This window comes from Dermacentor silvarum, chromosome 4 (genome assembly GCF_013339745.2).
Source record: "Dermacentor silvarum isolate Dsil-2018 chromosome 4, BIME_Dsil_1.4, whole genome shotgun sequence".
Classification (NCBI taxonomy): domain Eukaryota; kingdom Metazoa; phylum Arthropoda; class Arachnida; order Ixodida; family Ixodidae; genus Dermacentor; species Dermacentor silvarum.
In genome coordinates this window covers 17,048,105-17,073,405 of record NC_051157.2, presented here as the reverse complement: position 1 = coordinate 17,073,405, position 25,301 = coordinate 17,048,105, and the positions used below count along the sequence as shown (strand labels likewise).

Sequence of the window (25,301 nt, the reverse complement as noted above, 5' to 3'; positions counted from 1 at the left end):
CCGAAGTGTTCGTCCTCACTGCCAGGTAACACACGAGAAGGCCGTTAAATGGCGTCGAACGTGCTTCAATTAGCGGAGAGCTGGCCGGGAGCGCCCACCTGCGAGAGTCAGGGGGAGAAACACACGATGTCCGTGAAGCGGCGTTTCCGCGTGCGAGAGGCGCTTGCCGGCGCGGGGCAGCGTCGTCGTTGGTTGCGGCCGCCGCTCCAGCGTTCGATCGCGCCCGCAGCTGAGAGGCGCGCCGCGCGACTCCGCTGCCAATCAGCAGACGCTGTCGGGCGCGCGAACGCACCGGACGTGCTCTCCGTTCGCTGGCTCGTTCCGCGCGCGGCTTTGACTCGCGCCTGGCTCGGCTATCATACTGCGCCGCGCAACATACGGCGCGGAGTTTTCGGGCGTCGTAGCATACGGAAAGTGCTTCGAAAGCAGACGTTAGCCGCCCCACTGAAACTTCTCTTCCGAAAGACAGAACAAATCAACGTCAACTGTGCGAAATCTTCAGTGTCGCCGGACAGGACGGAAACCTTAAGTCAGACGTGAAGAAAGGAAACTGCACCTTGTTTTTGTGTCCATACGTCGCATCGAGGAATCTCGTCGTTCGCACAGGAGACTCGAATCTTGAGAATTGATAACGACGATCCTTGGAAAACTTGCTCCTTGCCTGTGTTGTTCGACTGCTTCGTCGGTTTCGTCGCTGACAGCTGCCGCAACTGCGTGACCGACGCGAAGACCTCCTCGAAGTGAAAAGCTGTGCGGACATAGTTCTTGTGGAGCGTGATTTGAGCGTCTGTGAATCTTTTCGTTTCATTTACATTTGCTGTTGTCAGAACGGCGTTGGTGTCTAGCTCGTGCAGCTGTTACATCGTCGGGCTCTCAGCGAGACCTTAGCAGCAGTCGCATGCAAATTTGCCGCTGAATTTCAAAGGTGAGAGGAAAATTTCAGCACAGTGAGGTCGTCGTTCGCAGCGAAGCTTGCTTTACCGACTGCGTGAACCTTCGCAGGAGTAGGACGAACCGCCGATCAAAACCGACATTCATAATTTGGAAATTACGTTCAGAGTAACAAGGTAACCGAAGTCAACAAGCTCACGGAATAATTTGGCTATTTCGCCTAGAAAGTCAATTCAAGACGCACCTGTTGAGCAACAGGGAGGAGCAGATTAGTGCAGCAACAATTGGGTGCGAAACTGACGCGCCATCAGATAGCGTTCGCATAGTTCCAGAAAACATTCTGCAACTTCATTTGAACAGCAACAAAGAACCACCGAGCGAAATTAACTAGCGATCAAAGCGCGTTATTGAGCCGCAAATTGTCCCAGCATCATTGCCATGACAGAAGAGAAATGAGTTTCAGCAGCACGTCTATCTCGATTCAAATTTTAATTGGTATCTGCCGGCAACATTAACTACAGGACGTCGTATAGGGTATCGACATAGTAGAGTAGAACGCTCTGCAGCCTACAGGTGTTAGCGCGATGGGCTAAATTCAGTGGGTTTCTTCATTATGCGCTCGCGACGTTCACTCGGCGTCTTCACTTGCAGTTCGTTTTCACCACACGTTCCGAACTTACGTTTACCGCGGTCAATACAAGTGCCCCACCTGAAGGGTTGAGGAGATAGCGACTCACCGTACAAGGGAATCGTCCCGTCTACTCTTCAGTTTTTCGAAACAAATAAGCTGAGAGACAAATAATAGAGTTCTAGAAGACGTCGCGACACGCGAAGCAACTGTTAGCGCGCCGATCGGGCCGGGCAGGTATATGTCCCCGACATCGACCGGACCCAAGAGAGAAAAACTGGAGCAAAACTCCGTGGTCTTTCGGCCGCTGTAATGACGGTGGGCGAAACGCGAACAGTCCTCAAAGGCTGCGTACACGTATCAACCCGATAGCTCTCGCAGGAGGGGGTCCAATCTCAGTCACGTGAATATTTAATGGTTCCTGGGTTAGGTGACACAAAAGCAGCGGGTGACGTAAGAGAGAACGGCGAATCGGTGCGTGGGGCAAGATTTGATCAGCAATTTGCGATTTCTTTTTCCTTGAAAACGGTTCGTGAGGCGTAGTAGACGGTGAGCTTCAGTCTATTTATTGTCATTCGTAAAAGTTCACGGAAACATATTTTGTTTAGTTGCGAAAAAGTGTCGTCCTCTTTTCCTTATGACGCAGTTTCACCCGCTCTTTAAGTAAGAAAGAAAAATGAAAAACGCATGAACGGGCAAATATTTAGTGAGCGGAACGTAGGTGAACGTATCGGAACGTTAGTGAGCGTGACATGGCGCAAGTGGCGCGTGACAAATATCATGAATGACAGAAAGAAACACGCCGCTCATTTTGATTAAAAAGCGTCTGCATAGATTTATATCAGCGCACGCATACCACCATACTCGATAAGGTTTGCTCGCAGAACCTATACTTGCCAAGCTAGATTCCGCTGTAAAACCTTGCAGTACTGCTGAGTCGCTGACACGCCAAGCAATTTCGCTTGCAAATTAAGCTACTGAGTTGCCTTAGACGAAGGACGTTGTTCATCAGTGACCGTACTTTTTTTGACTTGGTTACTGAGCCGACCGACCTGAGCAAGGACAAAACGGGATGAGAAAGAAAATATTTACATTTATTTTGTAAGCTGTGCTCTTAAGAAACGTTTGTCAAGCGATCTAAAAATAGAGGCGTGAAATTATTTTGGTGCGGCGGACCACCTTCGAATTCAACGGTGATGAGGACAGAAGACGGGATGGAACCAACAAAACTCCTCTCGTGGACTGATCTCGATTGACACTGTGCCTGCTGAGACACCACAAGACCAGCGCTGCCACCAGTTGTCGCGCCTCTCCAAGCAGCAAAGGCAGGCAGTTGAAGGACACCTCTCGCGAAGACGAGGCCGTGCGAAGAGACAGGAACGCTTCGGAACAACTTGTCGACACGCGTTCAGCTGCGCCGTTGCGCTGCAGCTCGGGCTGAGCAGCGTCCCGAACCGCGAAAGACGAGCGTGCGAGGCGAGGCCGCGCCTCGAAAGCCATGTCAATGTTGGTCCGCAAGGGAACCATGCTGCACCGCAAGGGCAGCCGACGCTCGTCGCAGCCCAACCTGCGCCGGGCGAGCATCGCGGTCACCGCAGCCGCGTACTCGGCGTCGCCCTCGTCGCGCCGCCAGTCCATGGCGGTGCCCGCCTGGTCCCCTGCGGTGGCCGGCAGCGCCTCGTCGTCGTCGCTCAGCCCGCGACACAGCCTCGCGGCGCCCCTGCCGCCTCGCCACCGGGCCAGCCTGACGCCCGTGTCGCCCGTGGCCGGCCCTTCCTCCGACATGCAGCTGTCGGCACTCAGCGGCTCCTCGGCGGCGACGCGCTGCGTCACCGTGGTCCCCACGGCAGCAGCCGGAGCCAGGTCTCCCAGGGTGTCGCCGAGGCCATCGCCCCGGGCATCGCCCCGCAGCTCGCTGTCGGTGCCCGAGAGCGAAGAGCGCAGGCGATCCAGCTGCACGGTCAGTGATGCTTGATGGGCTGTCCTGTATATGTAGTCGCAACTGCTTGCGAAAGTTAAACTTGGCACCCGCCCAAACAGGGCTCGCAGCTACGAAGAAGGCCCTTACTTGTTTCTCGATACAGAGATCGAAAAAGCCGGGACGCAGGTTCGATTTCAGGACGATGACCGAATTTTCTTGAATTGTGAAGCTTTCTCGTCGAAGAACCTGTAAGGGAACCTTCTTCTGTAGCCTCGTGCTACATTTAGAAGGATGCCAAGCTTTTGGATGGATGGATGGGTGAATGAATGGATGGATGGCTAGACGGATGGATGATATGAGCATCCCTTTTTAGACGACTTGCTGACAAATGACACCAAGCACGCTTTCTTTTTTATATTTATTTTTTATCGCGTCTTGCCATAATATCTGCGGTTCGTGGTAAAAGAAGAAGTATAGATTATTTAAGAATTTTCTTATGGTAAGCTAAATTTGTAGAATATGTAGTGTTTCCTTCATCGCGTATTATCTCTTCCATCGCGCCACAAATCTTCCAGCCGCCTCTCACTACTCTCCACGGCAAATCTATCTACGTTTCAACTGCTGTTCTCAGAACCCATGCCTCAGACAACCTAATCACGCCTACATTAATGACTACAGATGGATACTGCGACATCCTAACCAAACATGCTCGATGGTTTCTTAATGGCCTCCACGTTAATGACGACAGATAGATATTGCGACATCCTAACCAAACATGCTTGATGGTTTCTGAACGGTTTCCACATACTATGAATGATTCGTCGTCAACGGCAAATTCGATCTTATAGGGGTGGCAATGTGGGCTTGTTGATTGACCATCTTGGAATGGCACGAAGTCTAGCGCAGCAAGAACAAGGACACAAGTAGAAACGAAACACACACACGCAAGCTCTTGTGTTTGTGTGTTCCGTATCTACTTGTGTCCTTGTTTTTGCTGCGCTACACTTCATGTCATTCGATCCTATAACTCCTTGTCCAAAGACAAACTTCCCTGGCTTCGAACATCCGATTTCATTTGTTTTTCTCTCTATAAAGCTTCAACCACCTTGCTCTCCGTTGTGCCAACATAGTACACTGCATCGTCATATCTGACTTAAAACACCTTTTGCGTTGTTCCTTGGGCTTTTGCGTAACGGTCACCGGTTAGCTTTCTATTTCTATATTATTGCGATATGAATTATATAGACACTCCAAGCGCATTTCTGCCGTCGGCATCGCCGTCGCCGTGAGGTTCCGTACAAAGTCCAACGGCGGTAAAATCGTTGCCGCGCGCCGTACGCTGTTTGTGTGAGTGAAAGCGTACGAGGGTGAGCCGGCAATCGCGGCTCAATGTAGCGAACGCGAGGGAGGAAGGGAGGCCGGAAGCGCGCGGTCTTCCTTCGCGCGCGAGGCCCGGGGGCGAGGCGACGGAGAGAGAGAGGGAGTCAGGGAGGGGGGTGCTGTTTGTACCGTCGGCTGCAGCTCACAGCGCGGCCGCGCGGGTGCCATATCTTGAAAGCAATCTGCGATGGGGACAAAGTGCATGCGCCGAGTGCCGGTAGCTTCATGTGCGCTTTGCTTTCGACGTTTAGTTCGCGTTGAAGCGAGACGAGAGACAGCGCGAAGGTCAATTTGCTCACTGCTACTGGCGCACTTTCTCACTCCGGCATTTTTAAAACGAGTTTCCGAGGTCGTCGAGCAAAATGAGTACATGTTTACCTGTGCGCGCGTGACACCGTGCTTGTCTATTTAGTTAGTAAGCGAATGTTTACAACTTTATACGGCCCATTCAACTACTATCCTTGCTTCGTATAGCTCTCTACCAATTTGCTATCGCAATTGATGCTTCGCCTTTCGAGCGAAACTGTGACTTTTTTGTTTGGTTAGTTAAACTGCTTGCTGTAAGCGGAGCTAGCCTGGCAGTCTGCCTGTGCTTTCTGGGACGTACCGCAATCTTTCACGACGTTAGCAGTGGAGCCCAGCGGCGGTGGAGCCTGCTGAACGCCGCCGATGTGCACTCAAAATCAACCGGCAGACAATTCGTGAGGACAGCTTCTTCTCTAAGCAGGTATATCTTCGGAAAAGGGAGGCATGTAAACGGCTGAAACGATTAAAAGTGGCGCACGTTTAACGCCTGTACTCCCTCGGACACCTTAGTTGTGCTAGCACGCAAAAGTAAACGCGGAAAGACCCCACCGGATTGCATTCCAAGTTCGAATCACCGGGGACAACCACTTTACGCTCCCCTCCCTGGTGGAGTTAGCATAAATTTAGGCAAGAAGGAGCATTTTAATGGTCATGGTATGAACGGAAAGACAGAAACAAAAATATAGCAGGAAGCTCTGATCTTTTAAGTTCCGGCGCTAGATTATTCGGATATTGTGAGGGACATAAAATGTCAGGGGCGGATTTCAATTCATTTTCTCACTGTGCATTGTTGCCGCAGAGACCACGAAAAACCCCATAGAATGAAGTCAGGTTAAAATGCCGTATAGGTCAGTGTTGTTTTTTTTTTTAAAGGAAAATGCGTGCAGGTTGAGCTTAGTGCCTGTCAGAGACGAAGTGTATTCATTTGGTTGGAGCTATGTTAACGCAAAAATAAGACCACAAAAAAAATTTGAGAGAGAGGGTCATTGTATCGCTGTGCGGAAGTTCCCATTGAGAAAGTTTGTTTATCTTGCTTTTGAAAGCAAAACGTATATATAATATATATAGTGAGACAACGATAAGGTCGCAAGTCTCTTTATTGTCCCAAGCCAAAGCCCCACAACAATGGTCTCAGGTCGTGACGATGAGTATGCACAGATGAGAAGATGAAGCGTAAATTTAATGCTCACACTAATTCACACTAATTGAAATGCGGCCGCCGCGGCCGGGATTCGATCCCGCGACCTCGTGCTCAGCAGCGCAACGCCTTAGCTGACTGAGCCACCGCGGTGGGTCGGTGACCCGAACGGAGCTCCAGGGAGGTGTTCTAGGTGAAGTTAGGCAATGACCGGTAGAGTGAGTGGACTGAAGGACCGGACAACACTCTCCACCACTTGTGAGACAACGGTTAGGTCACAAGTTTCTTTATTGCCCCGAGCCAAAGCCCCACAACGATGGTCTCAAGTCGTGATGATGAGTATGTACCGATGAGAAGATGAAGCGTAAATATAATGCGCACAATATATATATATATATATATATATATATATATATATCACTAAACATGACACACTTCACACAAAGGAACGAGTCTGGTTGCATACGAAAGTACGCGCGAAATAGGGGCTTAACAACGCGAAATGTCAAAGGTTCCAGCGGCGGCTGCTTGCGAATTTCGTATACCCAGTTGGAACTTTGTCTCAATAAAGCGTTATACAAACGATGTTGTTAATGAATTATGAATGATTAGATGACCCCAGTTGCTTCATGAGAATGGCTTACACCTGCTTTACGCACCTGGAGTGATCTACGACTAACTGACGCGTTGTGCGCAGCGTAGTATCGGTTATCGTGACTGGTGAGCAGCTTGCAAAACTTTCTTTTCCTAATATACAAACGTCTGTAGGTATCTTTATGAAGTCTACTGCAGAAAAAGCCAAATCTGGACTTGCTCGTGTATGTTCCATGTTGGAGGAAACAGCGCAAGAAACAGAACGAACACACTGTTTATAATTGTGGCTGTTAACCTTACTTACAAGAGTGTGAAATATTGAGATGGTTATAACATTATAAAAGAGTGAGATATGGGTCGAGAAAGTTGGCAGTCAGTGCGCGGGTTATTCTTCAAGCTTTTTTTGTACTGAACAGAAAGTTGATATCTGTGTGATTCGCTTCACACCAATGAAATCGCAGTTTTTCAACTTGTATTATGGCGACGAAGTCCTGTATGGTTTTAATTTTTGATATTTCCCGTTTGTCGCTTTTCTATCCCAGTTTTCTTCTAAATCGTATATATTGCATCTTGCGGAATTGATTGTTGGTTGACAGACAGCGCTGCATTTGACCTATTGTTCGCCTTGTTCTTGTGGCTGTTTTGTCATATTTGTTTAAAGCATGTTATAAAATCTACATAAATTTCTACGGGCAGGATAGGGGCTATATACATAGTCTTGTACTGTTTACAGAATGTTCAAAGGTTGTGTGTAGAAAACGTAAAAGAAAGTTTCTAGGACGCGATTGTTTTAACCTACTTTAAAACAGTTAACCACGTACAAATAAGAAATTTTTCTTGTGTGGACCGACCTTGTTAATCGGCTATTGATAACTGATAGCGCTATTTTTTACAACGTGGCAGTGTGTTACAGAGACGTACCATTTTGATACAAGACACTGTCGTTAGGCACGCTAAGACAACGCAACAAAATGACCAGAACAGGGCTTGCCAGAAAGCCACGGGTGAAATACAACGCGAGCATGGCAAGCTCCGGAGGGACACTGAAGGCAGGGATTACAAAACTAAAAACTAAAAAAATAACAATAAAAAAAAAAAAAAACCCTTGTATCGCCACACGTATCCGTTCGAGAGCGATATTTATTTATTTTCTTAACGCTTAGTACAGCATGATAGCTTTTCGATAACACTTTGCGTCGAAGCTCTTGCGTGGAGCTCGACATCGGTTCGGAGGTCGTGCGGAAGTTTTTTTATTTCGTTCGGAAACGCGAGAAAAAGTAGATATGCGTTCCCGCCATTTGACAGCAAGACGTACAGCTGTTCCGGAGCGTACGCTACGTATGCGCAATATACACGTCATTCTGCGTGCCTTGTTCGTTGCGAAGCAGATGAGAAAAACGGAAACTGAACGAGAAAGCTATGATAGGCCCGTTACTGGTTGCATAAATTTCATCTGCCTCTCCGCTACATCCGAGGCCCATGGTAATCTCCCTGATATCAATTTCGATGTGGCCGGCGGAATATTTCATCCCTTCGCCCACGAGATGTCATTTTTTTTTCTCGTGATTTTCTTTTGCAAATACGATTGGCACATTTTCTTCGTGATCTGCGTATTTGGACTCATTCGCGCAAAGCGTTTCGTACGTTAGATTAGTTGTTAAGAACAAGTACCAGCTAATCGCCACAACGAACACACTGGGCGCTGTCGACTCACGAGAAAGAGTTCTTATGAACAAAGAGGCTTGTGACTGTTTCTTCTACTTGTGATCACATGCTGATCTTTATATTGCGACAAAGAACAAAAATATAGACGCAAGTAGAGAAATGTTTAGGAGTGTGACATGCCGATGTAGTGCACGAAGTACAAATACTTAAGCTTGTGGAAGCGCCAGTATAGCCCAAGCAACTGCAATGCTGAAAAATGAGGGACCCAATATTCCCGTGTCGGCGGATAACGGCAGGTGTGCAAGATGAGACGACGCAACTACAAGGCAATGGAGCGATCAAAACAGTAACGTAATAAGAAAAGGTCCGCGAGCATTCCTAGCTCGAATGCAATGGGACAACCGTATGGATATACTAACAGCAACGCAATCAGCAGTACCTGACAACTCTAAACAGTAAATGAAACCCTGCCATTGACCATTTAGCCGCCTGCCTCCCTGACAGCTGTCAACTCTAGGCAGACGGCAAATATGTAGGTCGGCACCGGGAATGACACCAAACGTACTGCGAATTCGTCGTGCCAGCATGATGCGAGTCCTATCACCACTGCGGTGTTTTTATGCGCTTTTGTATTTCTCCAGCTATTTTGGCAAGAAGGGCCACGAACTGCTCGCGCAGTAAACAAACTCTGATGTAAACAAACTGTCAAGAAAGCTTGGAGCAACCGCGGAGTGGTTCTGACAGCCAGCCAGCTCCCCACTTTTTAGTCTCGCGTCTAGCGAGGAACAAATAAGATAAAAATCACACTAACCAGAACCTGCAATTTTCTCGTTCTAGCTAACTGGAAACGCGGCAAATGGGCGCAGCGTCGCTATATTCTGCGGGAAATGTTCTACTGCGAATAACGAACACACACTAAGGTTTGTCACAGGCTCCAGTTTATTTCCCAGCGCTTACTCCCTCGTTGTCCGCGCGTATACCTTCAGATCGTGTTTTTGGTCGCAGTCACAGTTTCCTGTGCTTTGCAATTGATTATGCGAGAAGAAATAGACGACAGCATTATGTTGCCACGTCTGAGCAGTCTTTTGTGTGCGTGTGTGCGTGTGTGTGTGTATGTGTGTGTGTGCGTGTGTATGTGTGTATGTGTGTGTGTGCGTGTGTATGTGTGTGTGTGCGTGTGTGTGTGTGTGCGTGTGTGTGCGTGTGTGTGTGTGCGTGCGTGCGTGCGTGCGTGCGCGTGTGTGTGTGTGACTAACATAACGGATTAACGAGGATTAACGGCAAGTTTTTTTTTTCGTGCACTTTAATTTTCCTTTAGCTTATCAATTATACAATTCAATCAAACACTATAAATGACTTCCCCTGTGCTTTCCTTGGCTTCGTATGGTTGTGGTTAAAAAGAAATAGCGCCCCTCAGTTCCCTTTCTTTTCTTTCATTATGTGGCGGATAGATCACACTATCTTTCTGCTCATTCATACCTTCTCAACAAAAAAGGTATGACCATTTTATGGCAAAAGAGTTTATTCGCCTGAGCAAACTCGCACTTTTCTTACCCCACGCACTTTGCACTTATTCTTTCCCGACACATACCCGACACCCAAGTGTCGCTTCTGCCCTGTCCAGACTGCAGATCTCTCCCATATCGTGTGGAAATGCCCCATCAAATATCCCCCCCCGCACCCTCAAACCATTAATTAGTAGCGAGGCGCTGTGGGAGACTGCCCTGCGCAGCTCCGATCCCACCCTGCAGGACCGAGTCCTGAGGTGGGCTGAGGAGGTAGCGGAGGCCTACCACGACTGGTAGGCGGACGTCTGGCAGCAGAGGGTGCTAAGACTGGAGCACACAGGCCTCCCTCTCCCCCCCCCCCCCCCCCCGGCCCCTCCCTTTCCTTAAAAAGGGAAATAAAAGTTCATTCATTCATTCATTCACACCAGTTCTTGGTGATTTGCACGTAATATATTTTTTTCATGTCCTCTTATATCCGTGAAGCTTATTTACAGGAAAGTACGTTCATTTTCTTAGCACCTCTGCTCCGTACTAAAGCCTTGCTTCGCCCACTGTGCCCAGCTATAAAAGGAAACTAGAATAGAAGCAGGTAGCTGATTGAAACGACGAAGTAGCTGTTTCTTTATTACCTGATGTAAACATGGAAAAAGAGGACACCGAAAAGCAGGCGACCGGGAAATGTGACCAAAATAAAGCGTCAGAAACTCACCAGAAACAGCATTTGCGTACAAATTGCTATGTAGTCATTAGAAAAAGCGGGAGGTAGAAGCCAGGGCCCTTTATTTAAGTTTGCGAATGAGCTGCATTTCAAACTTTAAGATGACAAAATGAATGAATGAATGAATGAATGAATGAATGAATGAATCATGACGCTTGCCGTTATATAGGCTGTCGAACAGCGGGATACGCCTATTCCTACCTCATCCATGACTAATCGACACTTATAAGAAAGGTAATAGAAAAAGCAAACCAAAATTAAGTTAACATGTGGAAACATGTACCACAAGTACATGATCAAGACACGTAAGATAGGCCAACACCCTGCGCCGTCCAAAATTTCGCGTTGAAGCGAGCGTGTGCACGGATAAGAGAGAGACAAGATAAAAGGTTAAATGCGAGGAGGTTAACCGGAGTAACTGTTCGGTTGGTTACGCTGCACTAGGGGAAGGGGAGAGGTTACACAAAAATGAGGAGAAGACAAGATATGAAAAGGATCCCTCCGCATAACTTTCCCAGACACACAACACATCCGGGAGCCCTTGCTCAGACGGCACAACCTTTGCAGAGGCCGGCCTGCTGACTTCAGCGAGTGGAGTCAAGATGATGGTCATTCAATTCAATTTTTATTTCGGACAGTCACACATCATGCATCAACCTGCCTTACGTGGTCCCGGGCACCTGTAGGCACTCGTGTGATGCATAGAAACAGCCAGACATACATCAGCAATCAGCAGCGACATACGCCGCAATGGCGTAGCTATACAGAGCAACGTGTTTTTACTAAGAGGCACGTAACACACAGGCAAATCCCGCCCGTGGCGGCCGCATTTCGATGGAGGCGAAATGCAAAAACGCCCGTGTGCTTGCGTTGTAGTGCGCGTTAAAGAACCCCAGGTGGTCCAAAATTAACCCGGAGCCCTCCACTATACGGCGTGCCTCATAATCAGAACTGGTTTTGGCACGTAAAACCCAAGAAAGAAGAAGAACACACAGGCAAAGGCACATAAATGTGCGCATAAGAACTAACCCCGCCTGCTGCAACACCACCACCATAGGAACAACTAACACTAGAGAACATTTCTAAGTTTCCATACATAACAGTAAGTACATTTTCACGTTTTTTAAAAAAATACCACAGAGCCTTACTGCAGACTTCCTGCACGATGCGGGGTTACATTCGTTTTTAGAAGTTGTTTATTTACTATGCCTTAAGGCAGCCCACCTCGAAATAAATAAATAAATAAATAAATAAATAAATAAATAAATAAATAAATAAATAAATAAATAAATAAATAAATAAATAGATAGATAGATAGATAGATAGATAGATAGATAAATAAATAAATAAATAGATAAATAGATAAATAAATAAATAAATAAATAAATAAATAAATAAATAAATAAATAAATAAATAAATAAATAAATAAATAAATAAATAAAAACCCACCGAAGGCGTCTGAAAACCAATCACAGTTTTTCACACAATCCTGATGCTTAAAAAGAAAGAAGGAAGAAGAATAGCTTTTAAAGTAACTCGGGCTGACGTCGGCTGGGACCAAGGTTCAAAAATTATGCTCTCTTTCAGATACGGTTATCACTCTTCCCGAGCGTGGTGCAGCGTTGTTCTTGTTGCACTTAAACAAGAACAGTCGAGGTGCGCAGTCGTTTCTTCGAACCCACAAACTTCACATTCGCGACTTGTCGGAATGCATGGTTAAGGCAATAAGAAAACACTATTATTGCTTTAAACGAACAAAGCAATAATTAGGTTGATGCATGAACACGAGCCGCCACTTGGAATCTCCAAACATTCTGCGCAGCACACGAGCTGTTCGCAAGACGCCAAAAGTTTAACGCTCTAATTATAGGCTACGCTGAGTGTAGTGTTTCAAAACGCTTATCTAAACGCTGGAAGTTAAATGCGAGCTCACAGTTGCGCTTCTGATATGCTGCAGTTATGTTTCATCTGTGCATAGTTTAGCAAACAAATTGTAAATACTTGATTACCTGAAGAATTAAGTTATAACTCAAATAACATTTCATATTTTTTTTTTACGAATGTACTCTCCATGGCCAGAAATAAAGGTGTACAAGTGATTCCAGTTTCTTTAATGTGGAACTGTGTTTAAACGTTTCAGGGTTATTGCGAATATAGCGCAGCTGTTAACATTAAGATAGAGAAATACAACCGGTAAAATGATCACAATACGTTCAAGTTGATGATAAACATCTAAAAAAAATGAACACTACGACACACAAGACAACACCGCCACTTTCAAGCATGAAACGGACCCACCCAAAGAAAACTGTTAGCATGCACGTTGCACTAATACTATTCGGACTGAATAAATTGTATCGACTTCAGGCTAACACTTCGGAATGACTTAAAAAAGATCCGCGTGTACTTTCTCGACAAATGTTACGATGTTCCGATTCCTCCAGCTGAAGACTGCTCCTGTAGGATTAACACAGCGTGAATATCGGATCGCTCGCGTTTTATATCATCGCTTCTTGCGTAACGTGCAACTTTCATAACGCGTATTTGAAAGTGGCGCTGTTGACCTTTGCGCCGGGTAGATTGCATTTTGTAAGCGGTCCGGCTAAGATGATTCTTTCCCGTATACCTTTGACAGCGCTCCTACCGTGCATGCGATGTGCACGTGCCTCTGTGAATGTTGCTACGTAGCATCACCAGACAATCGCGCATGGTGATGCAAGGCACGAGAAAAAGAAGAATAACAATAAAAAAGCAAAATAGCGACGATAGAGCTGAGCCCCGTTGAAGTAAAGCAGCGCAACGACCAAGAAAGAAAGCAAGTTCTGAAAAAGGAGTTTAGTTACATAATGCGCGCAGAGTTCCGTGGTTCCCAGTAAGCCAGCAGTACAATTGAAAAGATATATCTGGAAACTTGGAATCCGGTGCGGCTGAAGTTTTATGGCCGAAACTTCTCGGTTTTTGGTCGGTGCTTTTTCGCGTTCGCGACAGCAGCACTATAGTCCTTGCAAAAATAGCGAGTGTTTCCGTCTGTGAAAACCGCTGGGAGATTGCAATATATACTGTACAGTAATTAGTTTAGAAATTGATTAACAATACCTTGATAATATATCTAATATTCGTCGCGGTTTCTCGTGCAAATAGTGTCTGCCTCTGAGAATAATCCAGCTCAAGCAGTAGAATTGTGATATATGCCTCGGGCGATTTTTGAAAATTCTGTTGGTGATAACATAAAACACTCCGTGTATTATGTTATCACGTGTTACGTGATGCCATCGGGCTAAAAAGGATGTTCCACATCCGCCTACTATGGTTCTGAGTGGCGCTGGCTAACACACCTAGGGCTATAGACCTAGTAAACATAAATACCCAAGTTAGTGGACGAATTGATGGCCGTCGCCGTAGCACAATTCGTAGTGCAACGCACGCGTAATGCGGAGGTTGCGGGTTCGGCTCCCGCCGGCGACAAGTTATCTTTTCTTCCACTTTCATTACCTTTTGTTCATTATTTTCCATATTCCAATTTCAGCCACACTTATTTCCCCGATGCTTTCCTTAGCTTCATTGTCTGTTGGCGTTATGTAGTTCGTGTATTATGTACGTCATACTTTTTTTGCTTTTATATTCTGTTATGAAGCTCACTCTTGACTGTCGTATCTATTATTTTATGTATATTCCCAATCTGTTCAGCTGCTAATCCAAGATTGCATCGCGGCCTCGTGTATGTGTTTTTAACTCTGCATACGCCTATGCATATAAGTGATACAGCTTTCTATATATACGTACTCATACATATATACATACTTTTTGTATATACAGCGTAAGACTGTATTTTGTAGAACATTTACCCTGCGACGTCGTTTCATATTTTCTTTCAATATTTCGTTTATTATTATTGTTGTTAATACTATGCACAAGGGAGTAGCCGTCGCGATTATACGGTGATTACATTTCTCTATTGTTTTCTTTTTCATTTTGATAATAAAGAGAAAAGAAATAAGGAGATGGAGAGAAGAACTCGGTGAATAAAGGGCGATAAAAAATGGAGGCTAAAGCTTAAAAAGAAAAATAAAGCTAAGAAAAAGAAAGAAATTTAAAAGGAAATAAAGCTTGTCAGTGGTGTGCTTTCAACGACGTTCGTTTTACGCTTCGCTGTCTTGCGCTGGCTTAAAGATCTCGACGCGCTAGGAGAATTTTTTTTGCGAGTGATTTGGCTTTGGCCGTTCTTGATTTCTCCAATGAGAAAGAAAAATAGCGCGGTGCGAAAGAAACCAGCGGGGTTTCTTTCGCACTCGGCCGTTAGGGCAAGAATTACGAGATGAGAGTGTCGGTTTCCTCGAGACACGCGAAGGGAAAGGGACGTGGCACCAGTTATATTCCGTTCAGTTATGGCATTGGCAACGGCCGCTCACGGATAAGTACCGCGCGGCAATTTGGGAAGACGCAAGTCTCGCTCACCGGAGTAAGGAGCGTAAAGCGCAGATTACCATGTCTGATAACGCAGCCAAGGAATGCAAATCCCGTTCACGTTGCTTCAGCGTTATTTGCTAGCTTGCCAAGTTCCAGTGTCTTAACTTAACATATGCAGTTAATCTAGCGTCGAAACTTTCCTTAACAAACTGTGTAATGTGCTATAAAGTTACGTGCAAAAGAAGAAAGGAAGCGTTATAATAACCTTCGCATGGCGACAAAAATAATCCAACGTACTGAACGTTTCTTCAAGCGCAGTTTTCAGTTTTTTTCTTATTCAATGCTTTCATTCGAACGACACTTTCGGTCCTTGTTCTTTAATGTCCGAAATTCCTATAAACCATTAGTAGCGACGTAGCGAGTTTTGTGCGCCGAGACCTATAGCTTTGCGGCGACTGAAACAGATGACGTATCACACTGCTTAGGCTCTCTAATCGATAAGCCTATATAGCTCTACAAGTTTCCGCGATCGAAGCAATGCTTATCGCTTCATTTTCAACCCTAATAGCTACACTGTGCCAAAAAGTCAATGGCGTGTCTGTCGTGTTCCCCGCGCCGTGATGGAATCAGGATGAGATATGGCAGCGTACGTGACCTACGGAAACGATTGCGTAAGCCTTGGTGTGGCAAGCGCTCTGTCTGGTGGGCTCGCGTCTGGCGGAATTGGAACACGACGCTTGTCCGTCTAACTCGCTGTCATTACTTCATTCTTGCTTCTCCCTTCAATCTGCTTTTTATTTGCGCTTCTTGTACAAGGGACGCCCAATCTCTCATTCTTCTTCGTCTCCTCCTCATCCTCTTTCTGCTCTGAAAATGGGCAACTTTTCCCATTTTGCCACATTTTCAGTTATTCAACGACCGTTCACTTTGGAGCGACGAACCTTTTTTTCAGACATTACTTTTGATCCTTGCGCCCTTTTTCTGGTCTCAGAAATTAGAAGGTAAGAAACAAGTGCTCATTTTTTTTATTCCATATTGTGAGGGGAGTAGAATGAGCGTCGAACTTTAGACCGGACTACCTTCGCGATCGGCCCACATTGTTTAGACTGCGCTATCTCGGTGATCACCCCTCGAAGGAGGCTATAGAAACACACACATCCGGTATGGTAAAGCGGGGATAACTCGCCAACAAGGACAGTGTCTTTAAAAACGCAAGCGTGTGTTTGCACAGCGCTGATTGACTCTTGATTATGCGCACAATACTGGTTGTTGGTTAGACGTCTACTCGTATTTAAAATGTAAACTGATATTTTGAATGCTACAATTTATAAAACGCCGAGAATGCGCGAAGTCACGGCTAATATTAGCTGTATATAGTCTGCTTGAAGAGTTAAAATGCTCTTAACTGCACTGGAAAATGCACCTCCCAGCAGTGAACTTTTCGCTTTCAACGCTTCGTGAGTAATAGCAGGATATTCAAATGTTGACATCTTATTTTCGACACCAGTAAGTCAAACGTTAATAAAATGACCGGGCAACTCCCGATTGTCTAAAACTTGATCGGAGCGCGGGATAGATCGTGAACCTTAACTACAGACTTTCGCAAACCATCACTTCTGCAGCATGCTGAGAAGAGGCCTTCGAGTGCATAAAAAGCAAGCTCTGCAAGATAACGTGACGTTGAGTTTAAGCGTCTCTTATTACCTTTTCAACATCTGCCTAATATGTAAGCAAAGATAAAACGAACGCCCCATCAGAGGCGTGTTGTCACTTTAATATATTTAGGCGTAGGAAAAAAGATAGTGATGAAAAAAAGTGAAGGATTTGGTGTTTCTGTATGGCTCCCATTTCTTTAGTTCTAAATTTGATTTATTCCTGACTGCATGTGTGTAGGAGTACCATGATGAATAAGCACGTGGTGCCGGAAGCGGGGACCGGTCATAATACTCTACATTTTGGAGAAGCACCATAATTCAGCTCTTTGGGAAATGCGTAGGATTTGCTAACCGTATAAAATTGAGATTGATGCTACCCTATTCGTTGTGTCTTAGTACTGGGCAAATACTTCTGAATAGGGAACTTTTTTTAAACCTAATTGATGGATTTTATCTTCACGATGCTACCTGCACTGTTATTATGACAGACGCGATGGAAGGTCCCAGAAGTATTTTTAGCTTATTGTGTTTCTTTTTTTTTTATCGTGCAGGAATGTCTCGCAGTGTTGCGCTCTTTTTTCCATACTTGGCTGTGCAGCCGCAAATCAGACGAGCGACCTTATTGCGAGCACTGAAACACCAGAGCCATAGCGGCAGGTGAGCAGCCAGCCCGGCCCCTCAATCGCACTTGGCTAAAAGAGTGACAGCGGTGGGCCCAGAAATGCGTTTGCCTTGACTGCCGTGGGCCGATGCTTGAATTTAAATTGCCTTGCATAGGCAGTGACTCGCGACAGCGTTGACCTGTCTCGACGACCGGCCGCTATCATAGCCGACAACCCTGGAATGCTGGCCTCGACCGACACCAGAAGAAACTTGACCGACACCAGAAGTCGGTCAAGCTTCTGCGTTGAGTGGCCTGTTAGAGATACTTTGATACTGTCAGACGTTTCCAAATCCTGCTATGTTTTTTTTTTTTTGTTTTCATGCGTTTGTTTTCTTTCTTTCTCCGCTATTATTTCCGTCTTTCTTTCCCCCTTTGACTTTCCCATTGTGTAGAGTAGCAAAACGGAAGCTTCAGATTAACCTCCCTGCCTTTCCCATCTTATTCATCTCTGTCTCTCTCTTATTAGATCATGTGTTGCCAGACGCAGTGCAGACACTTGTATTCGTTGCATCTTGATTCACTGGAGAGGTCCAGCTGTGCTTGATGAAACGTGGTCACACGCGAAGACTTGAAGTTAATGGCGGCCGCTCTGCGACCCGTAAAGCACGTGGGACACGTTTCTGGGATTAAAGCGCGCTCTAACGCCGATGTCGGGGAACGTGAGAGGCACGGTGCAGCTACGTGAGAGCATACCAGTGCAATTTGAGCCTGCGCCTATTATAGGACCTCCTAATTGGCCATAAATATCGCGCTCATAGGTTTAGATCGCACGGCTTTTGTGGGAGTTTCGCGTCATTTTCGCTTTGCGGTATAATTCGCGTTTCGCCACTACCGCAGCGTAATAGCGCAGCAGGTCATGTGTCCTCTTCCTTGAATTATTATCTGCACGTAATTGGATGTTTGTCGCTGCCTGAAGGAGCGCTTTCTCCTCTGCTGTCGCATTCGGGAAAATATGCGGTAGATGTCCCAAGCAGACATGATACAATGAAATGCCAATCTGGAACGCGTGTCGAACGCGTAGTTCAGAAATTCCCGGTAAGCAGAATCATTTTGCCTGACAAACTGGCTGCCGCATGAACATCGAAACATGGTTACATAACACCGTCCTCAACGCTCGGCGAATAACAAGGCGTAATATTGTGCGTGCGCGTGCAGGCGTTCACTGCGTCTTTCCTTGTCTCTCCTTTTCTTCTTTATATGCCCCTGTTCCCCTCCCCCAGCGTAGGGTGAAAAACCGGGTGGTTTCTTGGTTAACACCCCTGCCTTTTCTCTATCTTTTCCCTCACTCTCCCTATACATACAGCGTTTTAGCAATCACACTAATGAAATTTGAAATTATTCCAATATCATATTTTTCATAACCCGAGTTCTTGAAAAAAAAAATACGTATACGGTTTTTATACGGCGCGGAGCGCGTATGTGTGATACCTGTTGACATCACACCAAATATTTTCCCGTGGAAAACGCTTTATTATTCAGATTTCCGGAGCAATATTGGCCACCTGGGGTTTTTTAACGCGCACTCTAAGGCCCGGTCCACCACGATTTGTGCATTCTGCCCCTATTGTTATGCGGCAAGCCTCATCCGGGACCAAACCCGTGGCCTCGTGCTCAACAGTGCGATGCCGCAGCCTCCGAACCATGCACCGCGGAGAGTTCGTCTCTTCTTAAAAGGTGCAGGAAACACGTCGCAGCAGAGCGTAACGCTGTTTTCAATAGACCCGTCGTTCTCGTTCAATGCTGTCAAGCCGGTGTGCACGGGGGTATAGATAGACCATACATAGGCTATACAGAGTGCCGCCTCACAGCGTAACAAATGTCCGGCGCAGGATAAGCGCCCAGTAAGCTTCTTTTTTTTTCTTTTTCGATCCTATCACTTCCCTATCATACGCCTCATTGAATGGCCTATACCGCCAATTAATGCGGTGCCTTGGCACGTGAGTCCGTTACGACTGGCGAAATGAATGGAATTGAAATAGAACCGTAACGTTATCGAGCGTCTCTGCCCAGCCTCAACTTACGTGGTTGTACATGACTATAAGCCCATCGGAAAGTAGACAGGACACACGGAGCACACACACACGGCGCTGAACAGTATGTACCGTTTTTCACTGAATTGGGATAATGCGACAGTTCTGTTCTCATTATTTTTTTTTCCTTAGCTTCGTCAATGGTCCAAACAGCGCTCCACCTGGCTTACCATCAGCATTGACCGGTCGTGAGAGGCGGTTGATGTAAAAAGGAATAGAATCGAGGGAAAGCCCTGGGCCAAATTCACAAAGCTTCCCGTTCGTAAGCGCTGCTTACCGTTGCCTGGCCACCTTCGTTAATAATATATTCGACATCGTGATTAACGGGCAACTGCTCTTTCATGCGAACACTTGCAGCGTAAGGGTTAGCGAAAGTGACCGGCCAGTGGAGAGGAGCATTTAGGAACGAGGCGCTTTGTGAGTTCGGTCCGTGGTTCGCAGTAGCACTATCAACACGTCGCTATCAATACAGAAAACGAGTGCCCATTAAAAAAAGAAGAAATTGTCTAAAAAAAACCCTGACCATCCGGGGCTCTTACCAGTCTTTTGAGAACCGTGGCGGTTTTACCGGTAATAGCAACCATTACTCAGTGCCGCACCTAAGGTATTTTCGCTGCGACTACTTGAGGACTTTTCTGAGTTTAAAAGAATAATGTGCCATAGAGCCCAATTTCGGCCAATAACACAACAGGAACGCAAAGAAGTATACTTTGACCGAGATTACGAAGAAAAGTTTCGCTGGCATTCCCCGTTCGCAATTTCATGAACTAAGCGACTTAGTTGAACCTACTTTCTTAAGAGCGAGCCATAAATCGTGCGAGACCTAAAGTCACTCGCAGAAAGAATGAAGAACTATATAAATGAACACGGCGTTGATGGGTGCGCGCTTGCTGGCTCCAAGAAACCAGCCAGGCGATCGTTTCGTTTCCGCGATAACGCTTCAGGGGGAACACAAGACGGCCAGCGAAAGCCGCATAGAATCCGTGCTAATTAAAGGCGCGCGCCGCTGAGCGGCGCGCTCATTCCCAACAAAACCGTGCAGTGTAATGGAAGCTACATTACTGGTGTCGTCTAAGCCTGTGCACAACGTAATGGAGGACATACATAGATAATTTATTGCGCTCTTGCAGCCACTTTACATTCTACAGGACAGCGCTAATGTCTGCATTGAACATACGCCACGGTTGCATGCCTTAAGCTGTGACATACAGCCGCCGTAAGATTAACTCTGAACAATGAAGGCACATCAATATCGGCTTAACTTTGACAAATACGATCTGTAAGGAGCATATAACAAATGATTTGGGAGGAAGACGCATTAAAATAGCACATTCAACCAATAGTTTCCTGCGTTCTTTGCAGGAGAAGCGCTTAGAGCGTGTTCGAGTTAAGACGAGCAGAGCCGTTTTGCTTTTAAGCTTCCTGTTAGACGCGGATCGTAGTCACGTACATAGCGCGATTTGTAAAGCTCTGGTTAAACTCCCTGCCTTTCTTTGCATCCTTAACCTCTCTCTATTATAAGCTTTGGAAGGGCCTAACTGTCATGCTATGCGATATTGTGTGTGTTATGTGTGTATCGGGCATTTCGACACACACACACACACACACACACACACACACACACACACACACACACACACACACACACACACACACACACACACACACACACACACACACACACACACACACACACACACACACACACGCGCGCGCGCGCAAGAAGGTATTTACGCTAGAACTGCTCGGAAGAGCTGACGTGAGCCAATCCTGATGTTGGACATATTATTATAGCGAACGACCATTCAACTGCAAAAAAAAAAAGAAAAAAACCTAACAGAATAAAAGCTATGCCAGTTAGATTAAGCCTTTTAAGAAAACTCTTCAGATGTCATGAAAGAGCCTCTGCTTCTGATAGATATATTTTGGAAGCCCAGTCCAGTTGGTTCAACAACAAAAAGGCGTTGTAGAGCATCAGCACATTATGCCGGTCGCGATAAGCACAAAAAATAAAATAAAAATGAAGAAAGAAGGAGATTCCTGCGGTATTCGATACACGTTCGCTATGGGCCTCCCACTAAGTGGTTCTCTGGTCCAACGCCGTTCAGAATACAGGACGCGATGGCTGTGTGGATAATAACGTGATGCAGGAAGTCGTGCGCTCGTTTCTCTGCTGTGGCAGCCGTGTTCCGGTGGCAGCGGAATGCAAAGGTGCCTGCACATTAGGATTTCGGTGCATATTTATGACCCACAGGCGGCCAAAATCGACTCGCATTCCTCCTTTACGACTTATCTCATAACTGCATACTTTTCGTGTTCAGCAGAATAATGAGACGCCAGCCATTTATTTACACGCAGCTGGTTTAACGGTATGTTCCGACAGCCGATACCAGGGGAGGTACTCCGTAAGAGTCTGCCTAGTGGACGTATCCGTATCGTCTTCTGCTGAAGTACTGATTGGCTGTGGCGCAGTGGCTCCTGTTGAAGCGCAGCCCAGACCAGCCAATCAGAACTTCAACAGCAGACGAAATGGACATGTCCACTAGGTGGTGGACTCTTACGGAATATATCCCCAGCAGTAGATAGATAGAGTACTAGCGCATGAGACCTGACAAGAAAAAAAAAAAAAAAAAAAGACGAAGGGCATGTCATAGCCTCCCAGATTGAGTGGTGTTTGAGGCAGTGCTGTGCTGGTCATCCGTTGCCTTCCGTTGGTCCTGTCTTATGCACTGTTACTTTAGCTCTAGATGTGCCAGCCAGCCCAAGTTAGGGAGTTTTGATAATCAGCAGAAGCATGCACATCACTATGCGGATTTAACCCCCCCCTCCCCCCCCCCCCTCTTCTCTCTTTATCTCTTCTATTTTTTTTTTTTTACTCTTCTCCAATTTGGCTTCGTTTCTTTCAATCGTACTACCCACTTCCGTGGTGCCACAACTGCAACGCCCATGGAATTCCACGAAGTTCTTACGGATCCAGTGTGGGGCGCTAAAATACATTGCGCTGGTCGAGTGCAGAGCGGGAATGATCTCGTGGGTCTCAAACGCAGTATCGGTGCACATAGCTCAGCTTCGAAGCAACGTCCTGCGAAGAGCGGAAAGACGCCTGGAACGAGAAGCGCGAACGAAGAGTGGGCGCCAATAACTAAACCGAAAGAGATGACTACGTCTGTGCCGGAAGCCTAACGCGCCAACGAAAAGACACTCAGAAAAGTCAGGCGGGACAAATAAGCGAACAGGAGGCGCCAGCAGATGGGAGCACTCGAGACGAATCCCTAATCCACCTGTCTTTGTTACTGCAGTTTGTTTCTATTCGTGTCTCTCAGTTTCCTCTCACCGATGCTGCAGTGCGCTCGGCGATGTACGAGCAAGTCTGGCGCAAAACGTGCGGTGCTGTGAAAGTATTTCCGGAACCGCCATGAGCCTCTATTGCCTTCTCTTTCGCCTGTGTGCTTGTGAACGTGCAGCAAAGAAATCGCAGGTCGTAAATTGGCAGACGAGTCTTTCGTTGTTTGTCCCGCAACAAAGAACGGCGCTGTAGAGCATAGCACTCATAATGATCGCTGAACGGATGGTAAAAGAGGGCGGGCAGAATATCTTTTGGGGCTCCCTAAACGCGTGGTAAACAGTGTCTATCCGAACAGTTTACCCATTAGGACAATACAAGCATTATCACATTGAATGCGCTCGCGAATGAACGAAATGTGTTGACAAAAGGCAACTTGCGAGGAAGAGCACACTCTTTTGCTTAAGAAGCGAAAGCCCAACTCTAGTGTAGTAAGACCTTGTGCACGATCTTCGTTTCGTTCAGAATACGTCTCTTTTTAAGAAAAGTGGTCGTGTCGGTTCTTTTTGTCATCTTCGTTGCTGTTGTTGTCGTTCCTTTATGGCGCCCATAGCCGAATATCTCCTGCTGCAGGAAAAGGTAGGAAAAGGCAGAAAAAACGAGATTATTACTTCGAGATTATTACTTCGAGCGAGATTACTTCGAGACCCTGCCGACATCTTATCTGCAAGAAACCCAGTACTGTTCGTGGTTAACAAGCAATGCAAACGAGCAAACTCGTTATGATTGTGATGACGAGTTTCAAATAAACAGAGTGTGTTAAAATTTTATTTGTTTATTAACTACAACAGTATGAGAAGTTTGGATACTGAATTGGCCGATTTCCCAAAATTTTAACTAAACACACGCACACACATAAAAACACTACACAAGAGAACAGTAATGACAGCAAGAAAAAATGTCACAGTTTCGCCCTAAGGGCGAAGCAATGAATGCGATAGCAACACAGCAATGTCATACGAAGTAAGGTGAGCGGCCTTGGTAGCAATATGAATTGTAGTAAACATGAGCTGATTAAGTAAGCAGGTGTGCTGCTACGTAAGTAGACCGACATGAAGAGAGACTCGATGACCACGAGACACACCTGTAGTGCTGCACTGCCGATCTGGGCAGCATTGCATGTGTAGCGTGCGTTGGAAAATGTGGCCCGACTATTACTAACTGAATGAACAAGCGTGGTGTGAGCGCGCACAAACAAACATGAATAGATCACACTGAATGACTGCAGCCAACGACTGTCAAAACGCTGGCAGCGAGCGCAAGGTACGTGCGGTCTATCGCTTCAACGGAAACTGAGCGGCGAATGCACGGCGCATAAAGGTCAGAGCCGTGTGGAGATAAGAGACGGTGCGGTCGAACGAACGACGAGCGCGGTTGTTGGCAGCGTAGAAGTGCCCCCCCCCCCCTCCTGCTCCCTCCGGCGCTGGCTTTCCGCTTCCTTGCTTGCGCGTGGGAGATTGAGTGCGTTCGCTCTCCGTGATAGCGCGCGTCCCCGCACGCTTCCACTGGGGCATACGGCGCGCGGCGAAGATTTTATCTATACGGAACCTCACGGCGACGGCGACGGCGACGGCGACGCCGATGGCAGAAATCCGGTTGAAGTGTCCATATAATTGCTATCGCAATAAAAATATTCTGAAGCCTTCACAATCACTAGAGTGAAGCAACACTACATACACTTTACAAGTACAGAAAGAACTTGTAATTAAGTCACAAATCTTTATAAAAATCATAAGCAATGCAGAGTCAGCGTATGTCCTGTGACAAGCACGAGTAGTCTCTGCTCATGTAGAAGTAGTTCAGTTCAAAGCTAAGCGCATAAAAATTCACTAAAGTGGAGAAGTTATCATGATGATAAATATTGATGAAGAAGGAACAATATACCAAAGCGCACAAATTGTCGATCACTATTCACAATGAACTATATGGGGTCTAAGAGCAACTGTGAAAGCCTTGTGCGATTTTCTTGTGAATGCGGCAACAGATGGTTAGTTTCGAGATTGGGATGCAGAAAAAATTGAAGGACACTTTTTAAATTCCAAAGTGTGTTCGCGAAAGCCTGTGGCCATTGCATGTGACACCGCCGTTGTGCCATCACGTGATTGCTGAGAGAGTGTGAGGGGGAGAGGCCATAGCTGGCACCGTTCCAGGGCACGGACGGACGGACGGTCGGACGCCGCGAGTATGAGCCATTCAAGGCTTTCGCCTTAAAAAGCAAGAACACAAGGCGAGCGCTCACTATGAATTGAAGCGTTTATTCCAAGGAGAAGTTTATATGGTCCATTCTTCACAAAAATCAGAACAGTATAGAGGTTAAATCGAGCATCTGATCAAAAAATTCCACCGCATCAAAGGAGTGCACCTAGAACGAAGCTAGTTATATATTCCGCTCCATTGCTCGCGAACAGCTTCACAAACAAGGGGATACAAGATGTGAAACGTTAGCAGGTGT

General features: G+C 46.3%; 1 protein-coding gene across 1 annotated transcript in view; it reads left to right on the top strand.

The window, feature by feature from the left end:
• The first annotated feature begins 299 nt into the window (after window positions 1-299).
• LOC119449534 (uncharacterized) overlaps window positions 300-25,301 on the top strand; it is a 224,527-nt gene continuing 199,525 nt past the window's right edge. The window contains exon 1 of the mRNA XM_037712719.2: window positions 300-3,479. Coding sequence (XP_037568647.1) covers window positions 3,018-3,479 — 462 coding nt within the window. The 5' untranslated portion in view covers window positions 300-3,017. The remainder of the gene's footprint in view (window positions 3,480-25,301) is intronic.